The sequence below is a fragment of the Elephas maximus genome, chromosome 1, assembly GCF_024166365.1.
Source record: "Elephas maximus indicus isolate mEleMax1 chromosome 1, mEleMax1 primary haplotype, whole genome shotgun sequence".
In the NCBI taxonomy this organism is placed as follows: domain Eukaryota; kingdom Metazoa; phylum Chordata; class Mammalia; order Proboscidea; family Elephantidae; genus Elephas; species Elephas maximus.
In genome coordinates this window covers 226,025,828-226,040,784 of record NC_064819.1, presented here as the reverse complement: position 1 = coordinate 226,040,784, position 14,957 = coordinate 226,025,828, and the positions used below count along the sequence as shown (strand labels likewise).

At 38.8% G+C, this 14,957-nt stretch overlaps 1 protein-coding gene across 13 annotated transcripts in view; it reads left to right on the top strand.

Moving 5' to 3' along the window:
- IPCEF1 (interaction protein for cytohesin exchange factors 1) overlaps positions 1-14,957 on the top strand; it is a 235,645-nt gene that overhangs the window by 83,378 nt on the left and 137,310 nt on the right. Inside the window, exon 1 of one of the 13 annotated variants that reach the window (XM_049904181.1) lies at positions 108-268. The exons of 11 other annotated variants lie outside the window; for them this stretch is intronic. In XM_049904181.1, coding sequence (XP_049760138.1) covers positions 249-268 — 20 coding nt within the window. In that variant the 5' untranslated portion in view covers positions 108-248. Of the gene's footprint in view, positions 1-107; positions 269-14,957 lie in introns of those variants that run through there. One more of the 13 variants, XM_049904233.1, reaches the window with a different exon arrangement.

Here is a 14,957-nt window from a genome sequence, read left to right as displayed (position 1 = left end):
GCTCCACCCTCAGGTACCCATAAGGCTTGTCCTCTCACCTCTTTCAGGTCTTTATTCAAATGCCACCTCTTCACTGATACCATTCCTGCCACCTGTTTAAAATATCACTACTTAAGGAAACCTCAGTGGCATAGTGGATAAAAGCTATGGCTGCTAACAAAAAGATCGGCTGTTCAAATCCACCAGGTGCTCCTTGGAAACCCTATGGGGCAGTTCTACTCTGCCCTTTAGGGTCGCTATGAGTCAGAATGAACTCGACAGCAAAGGGGTATGTATCAATACTTAATGTGCTAAGTATTTTACTCATCTATTTATTTATTGTCTGTCTACCATGAAATATAAACCCCATGAGGGCAGGAAATTGTCTTTTTGTTCAATATTGTATCTTCAGGCCCTAGAACCGTGCCTGACGTATCCAATACATATTTGATGACTGAATGAAAGATTGGCCAGCCTAAGCCATATACCTGCTCCTGTGTTGGGGAGGTGGGGCCACATGATTGACAGTACCATAAAAAGAGGGAGTGGCAGACCCTTGAAGTGCGTAAGAGGTGAATAAGTGATGAGATAACGTGATACATGATGCGGAGCTTAAAAAGGGCCATTATGTATTAATTGCTATAAAATCATCCCCTTCTCCATGGCTTCAGCAGGATTCCAAGGAATGACATGATGCCAAGGAATGGCTCTTTTAGATGGGTGGGATGAGGGATAGAGGTATTTGGATCTTTGTTGGTAAGCATAACACATCTAGGATTGTGTCCAGGTACCACTGGACTGACACATACAAATTTAAATTTAAAAAAAAGAGGGAATAAACATCCAGCAAAAATCCCTTCTGGTGAATATGGAGAATTGGAGGCCTGTGTCTAAAGGGCAGAGGACTAGTGGGTGGAGGAAAGCAGCATGCCCTGAAACCTGATGATAATTGTCCTTTTTGTTTCATTTTGAGTTTTTAAGAGCTCAGCTGCTAAACAGAAGGTTGGCAGTTCAAATCCACCAGCCGCTCCTTGGAAACTCTGTGGGGCAGTTCTACTCTGTTCTATAGGGTCACTATGAGTCAGAATCGACTCGATGGCAATAGGTTCGGTTTTTTGGTTTAACACGGCCCTTATATGTCATGATAGTTGTTAAATATTAGGTGATTGCACCTGGAATAAATGATGAGGAAAATAATTTCATCTGATTTCCTGAATAATTTGTTTCGAGTTTTTTTTTTTTTTTTTAATTCTTATTAGGTTTTTATTCCCCACTGATCAATGTATGCAAAAATGTTACACTTGAACAAAGAATATTTTATTTCTTTTAGGAGAGCAGGGTTGCAAGATGGGTTGTCTGGCAGTCTATTTTGATAGATTTCTTCTTTACTTTTTACCTGCATTCAAATGAAAATTTTGAACTCAACAGTTACAGGCTGAGTAATTGGCAAGAGTTCTAACTTGGAGTTTTTATTTGGACTTACATTCCCCCTCCCCCCCATCAGTCTTGCTGGCGTTCTAATTTATGTTTTTTTTTTTTTCAAAGAACTAGCTTTTGGCTTTGTAAATTTTCTCTATATATTTCTATTTTATTGAGCACTGCCCTTTTTTAAATTAAATATTCCTTGAGTTAGGTATTTTGCTATTTTTCTAATTTTGTGAGTTGAGCTCCTCCTTTATTTGTTTTCTCATGATTATTTTTTGATAAATGTATTTCAGGTATAAATTTTCCTTTAAGAATGCTTTAATTGTGTCCTGAAAAATTCTGACATGTAGTATTTTCAATGTCGATTAAACAAAACAAAACAAAACAAAAACAAGTTGCCATCAAGCCGATTCCAACTCATCGAGACCCCAAAATTCTAAGTATTTCCAATTTGGTTACTTTTTAAATCCAAAGATTTTTCAGTGGTGTTTGATTTTGTTTCCAGACATGTAGACTTTCTAAGTGTTTCTTTCATTATTAATTTGTATAATTAATATATTATAGCCAGAGAACATAATCGGTGGTAAATTGGTTTTGTGAAATTTATCAAGGCTGCCTTTGGAATCTAGTACGTTGTCAATTTTTGAAAATGTACCATGTGTACTGGAAATGAAGGAATATTTTCTGTTTTTCAAATATAAAGTTCAGTGTATCCAGTAATTGGAATTTACTAATTTGTGTTATTTGGGTCATTTGTATCTCTTTTTAAATATTGTCAGCTTGACCTATTGCTTTCTAGGAAATGTCTGTTATAATCTCCATCTACAATTAATAAATCATTTATTTCTTTCTCCAACTCTATGAGTCATAATTGCTTGATATCTTGAAGCTATATATTTGTATGTTTATAAAGGTTAGGCTTTCTGGCTTAATTTTTCTCTTGAAACAGGTATAACATCTTTCTCTGTTATATATATATGTTTGGAAACCCTGGTGGCGTAGTGGTTAAGTGCTATGGCTGTTAACCAAAAGGTTTGCAGTTCGAATCTGCCAGGCGCTCCTTGGAAACTCTGTGGGGCAGTTCTATTCTGTCCTATAGGGTTGCTATGAGTCGGGATCGACTGGAAGGCAGTGGGTTTGGTTTTTGGTTTATATATATGTTTGTTGCCATTACTTTTACATTCTCAGATATTAGTCACCACAGCTTTATTGCACTTTGTGTTTAGCTAGATATTTGTTTCCATCTTTTCTTTTTTTTAACTTTCTGCATCCTTTTGTTTTCTGTGTTTCTTTTTTTAGATAATGTATTACTAGAGATCACTTATTTTTTTTAGATCTTACTTTTCAAAGTCACTTTTATATTTTGAAATATAACGTACATACAGAGACGTATGCAAAACAAATTCGAATAGCTCAGCACAAAGCATAAACCTTTGTAACTACCACGGGGGTCAAGGATTAGAATACTGTCGGGACCCCAGAAGCCGCTCTCGTACTTCTTCCGATAAATAATCCCTCATTTCCCCCCAAGCGGTAACTATTCTCCTGCCATTTGTGGTAATTACTTCCTTGCTTTCCTTTATACTTTTGTGGCCCAAGTTGGCTTCCCTAAATGTCATGATCTGTTTTCACCTGTTTTATTACTTTATATAAATGGAGTCTTACAGTTTATTTTCTTTTGTATCTGACTTCTTTCTCTCAGTGTTATGTCACTATGGGTATGAGTAGGTTTTTCCTTTTTATTGCTAAGTAGCATTCCACTGCATCAATATACCACAATTTATTTATCCTCTTTATAGTGGTGAACAATTCGGGTTGTTTTCACTCTTTAGCAATTATTACTAAAGCTGCTAAAAACATCCTTATACATGTTTTCAGTGCCCATGTACACGCATATCTGATACATATACACCTAGGAGTAAAATTAATGGTCATGGACTGTGCATATCATCAACTTTAGCAGGTGTTGCCAAGTATGGTATTTCTTCATGAATAATGTGCCCACATGAAATGTGCATAGTGCACCTAGGAAAATAATGTAGGAGGGGCTTGTGTGGTTGGCAAAAAAAAAAAAAAAGTATAGCACTCATTATTTGTATAAAAATATGGTAGTTTCCACAATGGCTGCCTGAATTTGTACTCCCACCAGAGGTGTTTGAGAGCTTTCATTGGCTCTACAACCTTGCTAACACTCAATATTGTCAGTCTGTCTAATTTCATTATTTTGGTGGATGTCTAATGGTATTTCATTGTATTATTATGATGGTTAATTAGGTGAAGTACCTTTTCATGTGTATACTGGCTAATTGATTATCTTTTATGTTATGCCTATTCAAGTCTTTTTTCATTTTCCTCATGGTTTTTCTGCCTGTTTCTTATTGATTAGTAGGACTTCTTTCTATATGCTAGATATATACTTTTGTATAGACTGTGCATATTTCACACGTCTGTTCTCATTCATTGGCTTACCTGTACAATCCAGTAATGTGGTCTTTCGTGAGTGGAAATTCTGAATTGTAGTGTGCTCCAGTTTACTGAGCTTTTCCTTTAGGATTAGAGCAGTTGGGGAAGTGACAGTATTTTCAAAATACTATACTGAGACAATTGATTACCAATTAAAAAAAATGAAACTTGACCCTTATTTCAAACCTTACTAAAAGATCAGTTGCAAGCAGATGGCAGATCTAATATGAAAGGCAAACCAACGAAAATTCTAGAAGACAACACAGGATACTATCTGTTGCTGGTATATTGAAATGCTATTGATTTTTCTATACTGGCTTTGTATCTGTGTCCACTTGTTAATTTTCATAATTTATATGTGATTCTTTCAACATATAAAGTCACATCATTTGAAAATATTAAGACTTAATTCTTACTTTTTAATTGTTAGAACTTTTACTTTTTTTTTTGCTAGAGCTTTTAATAAAATGTTGTTGAATGGTAATGTGCGTCTTTGCCTTGTTCTTAATGTCAAAGGAAAAGCTTTCAAGATTTTATCATAAGATTTGTGACGGAGAAAGTAAGGACCTCCTCACCGTTCTTGTTGTTAGCTGCCATTGGGTGGGCCTCTGTCTCATGACAACTCCGTGTACAACAGAATGAAACTCTGCCCAGTCCTGTGCCATCCCCGAGATAGGCCCCGGATCAGACTGGTGTGATCCAGAGGGGCTCATTGGTTGATTTCTGGAAGTAGTTCACCAGGCCTTTCCTCCTACTCTATCTTATTCTGGAAGCTCCACTGAAACCTCCGTATCATAGTGACATGACAACCTCCACTGATAGATGGGTGGTGGCTGTGCGTGTCATACATTGGCCAGGAATTGAACCCCAGTCTCTTGCATGGAAGGTGAGAATCCTACCACTGAACCACCAGTGCCTGAAGGACCTCACTGCTTATTCAAAATGGCAGGGTAAGCCCTCTTTGTTTTGTTTATGACAGGAATTTGGGGAGGGTTTAGCTTGACAGTTTATCCCTGGTTTACATGTGCCTTAGTTACCTAGGACTGCCATAACAAAAATTACCACAAGTAGCTGGCTTTAAAGAAGCGAAATTTATTGTCTCACAGTTTTGGAGGCTAGAAGCCTGGATCAGGGCATCGGCTCTTGGGGAAGGTTCCCTCTTGTTTGTTGCCCCAGGTGTTCCTTGGCTTGGAGATGGTTCTTCATGTGGTTCCTTCCCCGTGTGTGTGTCTCTTTCTCTGTGGCTGTATTCTCCCTTATAAGACATCACTCAGAAAAGATTAGGTTTAGGACCCACCCTACTCTGGTAAGACTACATTAACCTAACAAAAGAAAACCGTTATTTCCAAGCAGAACCACATTCACAGGTGCAGGGGTTACATTTTAACATATCTTTCTGGTGGATATGATTCAATCCATAACAACATGGCTTCAGCTGGAGTGGTTAGACTGGAGGATCCACTTCTAAGATTTCTTTTTCACTCCCATGGCTGGAGCCTTGGGGGCACCATTACCCAGGACCTATTCACCTGGCATTGGCTGAAGTAGCAGTCTAGCTACTTCAGAGTAGCTAGACTTTGAAAATGTCATCTGGCTTCCCTTGAAGCAAGTGTTCCTCTTTTAGATCTGCATTTCTATGAGGTTGAGCCCATGAGGTTATATGAACTTCAGTTAAACATACCTATTTTATTAAAAAAATTTTCTAAGTAAACTTTAGACATAACAAAATTTCAGTACTATGGGGTGATTCTGTAAAGACTGTGGTAACAGACTTTGGCTTTTGAGGTTGGTGAAGTTATCTAGGGCAGTGAGCGAGAGTGGCCAATAGATGTGTGAATTGAAGGTGAGGAGGTGGGTATACAGCAGTGTGTAGGTGAGGTGCAAGTGAGAATGTCAGTACGTAATGAACAGAGTGGGTAGACCACAGGAAGCCAGGTGGACCACAGGAGGCCGGGTGGACCACAGGAAGCTGGCTGGAAGGAAAAAAGAAAAACAACCATTTTGCCTTTACTTAAAAGCAAGAATAAAACAACCCAAAGACAAAATGGAAAATCTCACATGCAACGTCTGTAAAGAGATGGAAACATAAAAATAAGCACAGAGTGTGTAAGTGAACTAAAGCGTCTGGCCAATTACAATCTACTCTGTACTCACCCAGGGCTTTAGGCAGTAAGAAAGCCTAATTAAAAGCAAAACAGCAATGACTTCCTTTACGAATAAATCTAAAATATCCGTTTGTAAAACTTTTGGATTTATGATTCTAACTTTTTTTTTTTTATGTTCCACTGAAATCAAAAGAATGTCAAATTAGAGAGTCAGAACAATTTTTCAGTCTTTAGTCTCAAGGAGCCCTGGTGGCATAATGGTTACACACTTGGCTACTAACTGAAAGGTCAGTGGTTCAGACCCACCAGCCATTCCATGGGAGGAAGATGTGGCAGTCTGCTTCCATAAAGATGGAAACTCTATGGGGCAGTTCTACTCTGTCCTGTAGGGTTGCTTTGAGTCAGAATCTGCTAAGGGGCAGTGGGTTTGGTTTTGGGGTTTAGGCTGAAGTTAAATTTTGTATTTACATATTTGTCCACTAGGTGTCTCTTTGCCTGCATGCTATGATTCCAGAGACAGTCAATGTATTCCTTAAGGCATTACTTTATGTGGGTTGTGACAGCAAATATCTTAATTTTGGGGTATTTAAGAATGGTTGCTATGAGTCGGAATCGACTCGAGAGCAACAGGTTTTTTTTTCTTTAAAATGGTTTAAATTAACAGTTCTTCCTAAAGAATATATAGATGTGTCTTGGCTCCGTCTTTCACTCTTGCTTCAGAAGTTTCGAAAGCAATAACCCAGCTTTGACAGTAAAGATGTGCAATTCAGCACCTTGTGCCAGGGTTGTTGGCAGCCATTATGAACAGAAGCCCTAGGTTCCATAGCTGGTCCGTGTAGGATCCAACCAGCAAGTCAGCAGCACAGTGTTTCTGAATGAAGCCTTGACAAGGATGCTCAATTCCAAAACAAAATGTGTTTGGCCCTCTAATGCCTCCTTCTGGGACATACATGCCTGGCTGACCCGACTTGTCACAACCCGGGCAGGCAGCTCGTCTGTGACCCAGAAGTAGCCCTTTGGGCAGCCACATTATAACTGTGAGTCCTGGTAGCTCCCTTCTGAACAAGTCCACTTTGGTAAATGGCCTACCTTACTCTAACTTGTCCGAAAGTTGAGACAGGGTCAATATAAGTCAATATATATCTATCAAGTGCCTACTGTTTGTCTGGTCTGGATTACCTACAGGAATTATTGAAGTCACTCATTCTGTCAGAATGGCATGAAATTTATTACTTGGAGAAAAATTAAACATGCTGCTAAAGAGAAGTTGAAAGACAAAGATTATTATAGGGCACAGCTCTGCTGATGTCCAAAGAGCCCTGGGCTTGGAGTTTGAAGGCCCGGATTCATGTTCTGGCTTCATAACTTGTTAGCTGTGTAAACTAGTTAGTCTGCCTGCTCTGTATGTCCGTGTCTTTATTTGTAAAAGTAGAGGTACTGTTACTTACCTTATGGGATGTATTGGTTTCTTAAGACTGTTGTAACAAAATAACACAAGCTGGGTGGCTTAGTGGAACAGAAATTTATTGTCTCACAGTTTTGGTGCCCAAGAGCCTGAGATCAGGATATTGGTCACGTTGATTCCTTCTGAGGGCTCCAAGAGAGAATCTGTTCCAGGCCTGGCTCTCAGCTTCTGGTAGCTCCAGGCATTCCTTGGCTTGCAGCTGAGGATCGTATGGTGTCCTTCCTCTGTTTCCCTGTTTCTGTGTATCTTCTCCTCTTTTGTAAGGACTCTGGTCATACAGGGTTTGGACTCATACTACACCAGAATGACTTCGTGTTAGCCTAACTGATAGCGTTTTCCAAGACTCTATTTTCAAACAGGGTCCCTTTCACAGGTACAGAGGTTAAGATTTCAGCATATTTTTTTAGGAGGACACAATTCAATTCATAACACAGAGTTTCTGTGAAGACCGAAAACAGTTTGCAAACATCCTCTCAAATGTCATTTAAGAGCCTCCTAGAGAAGTCACCGTATTCTTGATCAAGACAGCCTTTCCATTAACATGCAGAGTAGCTTAGCTCCTTATATCGCTACCTCTAGGTGATGGGCAATACCTCTGCAATACCATGTTGTTAGTTACTACCATCAAGCCGGCTCCAAGTCATGGGGCCTTATGTATAACAGAGTGAAATGTCGCCCAGTCCTGCATCATCCTCACAATCGCCAGCATGCTTGAGTCCATCCTTGTGGCGCCGTTAAGTCTTCCTTCGCCCTCATTGTCCCTCTACTTCACCAAACGTGATGTCCTCCTCCAGTGATCGATCCCTTCTGATGACACGTCCAAAGCAAATGACATCATAAGGCCCATTAAATAGCCAGCTAGACGAAAGAGGAATCTTAGCTCCAATTCTAGAGCAACCTGTGCCAACACCCCTTTTCCAGCCAGGAGTGGTCTGGTGGCAGAGACTCCTGCTGTAGGGGGGTGTTCCTATGCATTTTGGCTAAGAGAGTATTCAGTGGAATGCTGCTTGGCAAAGCCAGAGTAAAGTGTGCACACAATCTGGATTTCATGTTCAAGAGAAAGAAAATACTATTCTTGTGGAGAAATTTAGAGATGCACATTGCGAGAAACCATCATTTGCCATTCTCGTCTGGCCCCACATAGCACTCCGCATATGTTCTTGCCCCACAGGCTGCAGTGAAGTGGACTTAGGAATCAGCTCCCATTGCAAGGACCTGGTGGGGACCGAGTGTGCTCATGGGACACAGGGTCTTAATAGATATCTTGCCTAGGGGGCATCACTGCCTCCTGTGGCCATATCATGGGCCTAGAGTTCCTTTCCCTACATGATGGCTTGGGGCCAGTAAAACCTTTGAGCAAAGTTCTTTGGGTTTCAATCACAAATCCCCTAAGATGGACCTAAATACACAGCTAGTTTGGATCTTAGAATGACTGGCTCCAAGAAGGTCCTTGGCCCTGGAACTGGCCTTGGAGAGGAGATCATTATGATGGCAGGTCTTATCTGTGTTGATGTACCAAGGCTGTGTTAGAGTGTGTTTGTGTGTGAGTGTGTGTGGAGGGGGGGTACAAATACATTTTGCAGGGTCCCTGCTTACATAAATAATTTGAGTCACTGAAAGCCAGTGTGCCAGCCTTATTCTAGAGGGCCAATGGGAGCAATTTTTGCCAGGTAGCTATAGTGAAACCAAGGACAACCACAAAATAAAATCAACTTCATAAAAAACAAATCCTGAAGTTCTTCAGAGCATCTGGTCAACCCAGGCGCTGGGTAAATGGAGAGCACCTGAATTGGGAGCAAGGGACACAGGGTCACAGGGAACCAGGGCAGGCTTGGTCACTCTGCTACAGCCCCGAGGGGGGCTTGTGGGGTGCGACCCATGGCAGGGCCCCCACTTGCCTGAATCTAAGTGCATATGTGGGTGCAGACCTTAATCGTAGAAGTTTTGGCTTACAGAGGCACGCAGAGGACAGAGGACCCTGCAGTTGAGGACTTGAGGGACCTTCAAGCCTCACAGCCTGGCTTGTTCAACAGCTGTTTGTGTGGTGCAGGCTCTTCCAGGAGGTAACAGAGGCAGATTGTGAGCCATCTTGTGCAGTTGGCCGCCTGGGCGTTACTGTGGTAAAATGGCCCCTGGAAGCATATTTTTCCCCTCAGATTTGTGGATTTTGTGTCTGAGCCTTGATTGTCAGGATTGACACTTAGGTGGGAATGCATGAAGGAAATCCGGGAAGTGGCTTGCCAGCCTTGTCAGGTGATGTATTATAGTATTTCAATGATGTTGAAAATAAAGTAATTTTAGTCGTCATAATTTTTCTGTTTAAAAAAAAAAACAAAAACAAAACCACGGCTCTTAAACCATCTGTCAGTTCCTTATCAAAATGTAGAGTGAGAACAGAACAGAAAAGAGGTGCAGTGAAAGGAGTGAAAAAGATAGCAATGCAAAAGAGAAAATAAATGAAAGAGAAAGAAAAGAATGAGAATTTTCTAAAGCAAGTAGAGAAAGGATTGGAGTCAGAATGACATAAGTTAAACTAAAAAAAAAAAGCACAAAATAATTTGGATAAAGCCATTTTCCCCTTTATGCGTTTCCTGGAAAACAGTAAACCCCCATCTCCACACTCCCCCCGGCCCCATACATCACTGTACGCCTGCTAATGGGAGGTCATTTTGCATCTTTGCTTCCTTCTCTCCTGTTCTGCCTTGACAAGAGAAATCATCTGCTAACTGGCAAAATGAAAGGATTAATTCACGTCCTTTGCTTTTGTATATGAGCCGAGACGAATCTTCTCTCCTGCTTTCCGTAAGCATTGCTGTGATGGGCAACCATTTAACAGAAGATGCACGCTCTTCAACGGTTCTGGTTGCCAGTGAACTGTGCACATCTGTTGCCACATGCATTACATGCTTCTGGATGATGGAGACGTCCACTTCCAGAAGGATCAATATTTTCTGTTTCCTCTTTGGCTGTGGTTTCTGGAGTAAGAATAAGGCACAGTTTGCCTGTGTCTGTGGACTTTCTATGTAAGTTCATTTGTCACGCTGATAATATCTTGTCAAATGCTTAAAAACGAACAAACAAACCAAACTCGTCAGTCAAGTCAGCTCCAACTAATGAGGACTCCATGTGTGTCAGAGTAGAACTGAGCTCCATACAGTTTTCGATGACTGATTTTTTTTGGAAGTAGATTGCCAGGCCTTTCTTCTGAGGCATGTCGCTTGAACTCAAACCATGAACCACTTAGAAAGCAATGATCACATCAACCATCTGCACCACCCAGCAACTCTAAAATGCTAGCACTGTAAGATTAAAGCATAAAAACGTTATGAATTTATTTATGGGTTTTGTTAATTTTGGATTAAAAATTTCATTTAAGGCTCTGTTAAAAAAAAAAACAGAGTTAATGTATCCCATTTTATTTCAGTTGAAAAACTATCTCTAAATCAAAATAAATTGTCTTCTTTTAGAAAAAGCTTTAAAACATTCGCCATGGTGCTTGTTTCATTGCATCATTCGCAAGATTATAATTGTCAATTAGGGCATAACCAAGGCAGCTACTTTTGGATCAACTGAACCTTTAACTTTCTTTAGGGAATTTTTTTTTTCTTGCGTCTTAAAAAGATACCAATTATAATGACAACTGCCTTCTTTATCGATAGAACATTTGTTTCATGTGGATATTCTTGGTTTATTTTCTGGTTTTAAAGTAGTATAGGGCCAGAATCCGTCTTTCTTTCTGATGTAACTAACTTACCAAAGAATTCCTAAAATAAATCACTAGAATAAATTCGATTTAAGAAGCATGCCTTTTGTGTCTGCCTAAAACAAAATGGAATAAGTCTTCATCAGCATACATGAGGGAGTCTCTTCTTTGAAATTAACATTATTATTCATTTAATTATGAAATGTATTTTCCCTTTTTTCCCAGTTACAGAGCTTCTCAGAAATTCATTCGATTTCATTTCACAAACTGAAGAGAAAAACACTATTTATGGCCTCATTGGTTTGGCTATGTCTTAGATTATAGTTTGCTAAGGAATTGTTCCTTAAAGAAGATAACTATGTATCTCAAATATCACTGAGGGAATTATTTCCTTAAGCTCTGAAATAGGCACCAAAAATGTCCCTGAGAGCACTGACTAGGGGGTTTAATCAACCTTGAAGTGGGAAAGCTATTTTATTTGATGAAATCTGTTATCACACTTGCTCGAACCCTTTAGTTGTGTGCTAATTCCATTAGGAAGAATAATTTTGCATAACAGCTATTCACAGGTAATTACACCCGTTCTCGTTAATTGCTAGCACTTATGGAGCGTGCACTGTGCCCTACTGTTTCCCATATGATATTTCATTCAATTCTCATAGAAACCCTGTGGATTGGTAACTGATACCCAGAAAAATTAAGTAACTTTCACAAGTGCACACATTTAACAAGTGGCAGAGCTGTGTCAAACTTAAATCTGCTTGATTCTAAATACGAGCTTCAGTGCAGTAGTTTTAAAATAGGTACCTATTTTTTGGGTTGTGTACTCATAAAATAATTTAGGAACTCTGTGTAAATTGTCACCTAAAGTTTTCATCATAAGTTTGAATAGTTGCAAAAGATATTTCTGGCATATTGTAAACCTTGGTATTAAAAAAGCTTACAAAACCACAACCAAACCAGTTGCTGTGAGTTGGTTCTGACTCATGGCTTTCATGGTAGAACTGTGCTCCCTAGGTTTTCAATGGCTATGATCTTTTGGAAGTAGATTACCTTTCTTCCCAGGTGCCTCTGGGTGGTCTTGAACCATCGACCTTTTGGTAAGTAGTACAGTGCTCAATGTTGAGGGCCACCCACATACACCTGGGGAAAAAAAAAGCTTACATCCCTCTTTAAATATAATCCATGCTATCTTTTATCTAAGTACTACGAAGACTTAGTATGTACCATCATTTAAAATAATCATAATATTCAAGAGTTGTAAATTTTACATTGCTTTTTTGTTTTTCCTCTTGGAATTCATTTTTATTCCACTACCACATGGATTTTCATCTTATTATATAATATTTTTATGCTTGAAACTCTTTTATTGATCATTCTGTCATCCATTTCAGCAGAAAGAATACATATCTAAACTGGAATTAATTTAATTTTTTTTCTGTGATATAATTTTTTAAGCCGTGAAAGATTTCATTTGGAGTGAGTTACTGTCACAATTATTGTTGATGCATAATTTAACTAATAACATGAATTTATTACACATTTTGATAAATAATGTTTAAATACAAGAGATAAACATTTTTTTTTTTAATTGAAAACACATTAATGAGCTGGATGAAGCTTTCCTCCCCCGATATGCAATCTGTCCATGAATGTATTTATTTACTGCTAGAATGAGAGAGAGTTCAGAACCAATCCAAACACTATTCTTTATTTTTCTATATGGAAGCATGTGGAAACCCTGGTGGCATAGTGGTTAAGAGCTACAGCTACTAACCAAAGGGTTGGCAGTTCGAATCCACCAGGCGCTCCTTGAAAACCCTATGGGGCAGTTCTACTGTGTCCTATAGAGTCGTGATGAGTTGGTATTGACTCGAAGGCAATGGGTTTGGTTTTTTTTGGTATCTAAGCATGTAGACACACATTTCACATTAATAAATAGATGAGAATGGAGAAATTTTTTGAACTCCTCCCAACAATAGGCCAAAAAATTACACCATGATCTATCACAATTATTTTTAATGATCATCAGGGAGCACCAATAGGTTTTTCTTTAATTTTGTTGAATACAAAGAATTGGAAACCTCTTGATTCACAAAAATATTTTCTTACCCTAGCATTAGAGTCTTATACCTTTTTTAATACTTAGGAATTAGACTAAATCCTTTACCAAGTTATATCAAATAACTGTTATTTTTTTCTTTAACTCTTTCACTTACAGGCACTTTCCTTAAACTGATAGTTTCAAAAAGGGCCAAGGATATGGAAAAATTGTTACTTTCAAAACACCATTACCCACATAGCTTGCTTTTCTTTTCCATAAGCTGCTTTTAATTGTGTGCTTTAAATATATTGTCTCCAAAACTTTGGAGCTACAGACTTAGATTATCAGTTAACGGGTACCATGTGCCCAATAACCTAGTTAGTAGAGCTGGTTCTTAATTGCCTAAACAATAAGCAAATGTATTTACAGGAGTCTCCATAACTACCACTTTATTTCCCAATTCTTCCTGATTATGGCTATGTATTTTGTATGGAAGAGGAGAAACAAGAGCTGAGATTAGATTATTTTTATGGTTCTGCATCAAATTAACTTTGAGTCATTTTGGTAAAATTTCCTGATTTCATAATCAAGAAAAAAAATACCTAAACTCCAAAATCACTAATTAAAACACTCACATAGAGCCTCACAAAAGCATGTCCATCTCCCTATTTCATATCCTCTCATATCATGTTTTTGTATTATACGCCCCATTCACTGATTGCGTATTATTTCTACCCATTTGCTCCTTGACTGAAGGAAGCCTGCCATCAACACTGTCTCATTTCCATATCCCTCAGATAGGGAAGGAGATTTCTAACAGGATATTCATGTTGGCAACATTCCGTTAAATGAAACAACTTGGAATTCATAGGGTATCTTTATGGGACATCATTTATAGCTTAGTGGTTTTACTGTTTGCATTTTTAATTCACTTACTCAACAAATATTTATTGAATTACCTTGTGTACAAAGACTGCGGATGCAACGGTAAGTAAGTGAATAAGACACTTGTCCTCGGGTAGGTTATATTATAGTGGGGAGTCAGGTATTAAATAATTACAAACTTAATCATTGATGTACAGTTATGAGAAATTTTATGAAGAAAACATAAGCTATATATAAAAGGAGACCTGATTTCTCATAAAAATCAGGGAAGCTTTTCCTAAATGAATGACATTTGGTCTGAAGGCTGAAAGATTAGATGATATAGATCATCTTGGGAAAAAGCCATTGAAGAAAAGCATGCATAAATGTTCTGAGATTGGAGGAACATGTTTAAGGAACTTAAAAAGCAGGTGAGTCAGGGAGGTGGGAGAGAAAGATGGAAATGACTCAAGATGGGACTTAAGGGGAGACAGAGGCCAGATGGTACAAAACTTTCCTTGTAGGAGATTTTCATGATTTTGGTCTTTATTCTGAGACCAATGGAAAGCCTTCATATGGATTTAAGGAAAAGGTGAAGTAGTCAAATCTTGTTGAAAAAACATGATTCTTGGCCAGAGAGAAAGCCAGAACTTCAGTTAGGATGCCGCTGCTGTGGTCCATGAGAGATGCTGGCGAGTTGGACCAGGGTGGTGGCAATGGACCCAGAGAGAGTGGGCACACTTTAAGAGGTATTTTGGAGGTGACATTTGTACAGGAGAAATATTCCTCAGGATCCAAGGAAGGCTAAAATATTAACAGTCGAGCAGTGTAGTCTCAAAAAATTCCACTGCTTAGGAGAAAAATTAGTGATGAAATTTTTCCCTTTGCCTTTGATTATCTACTGCCAAA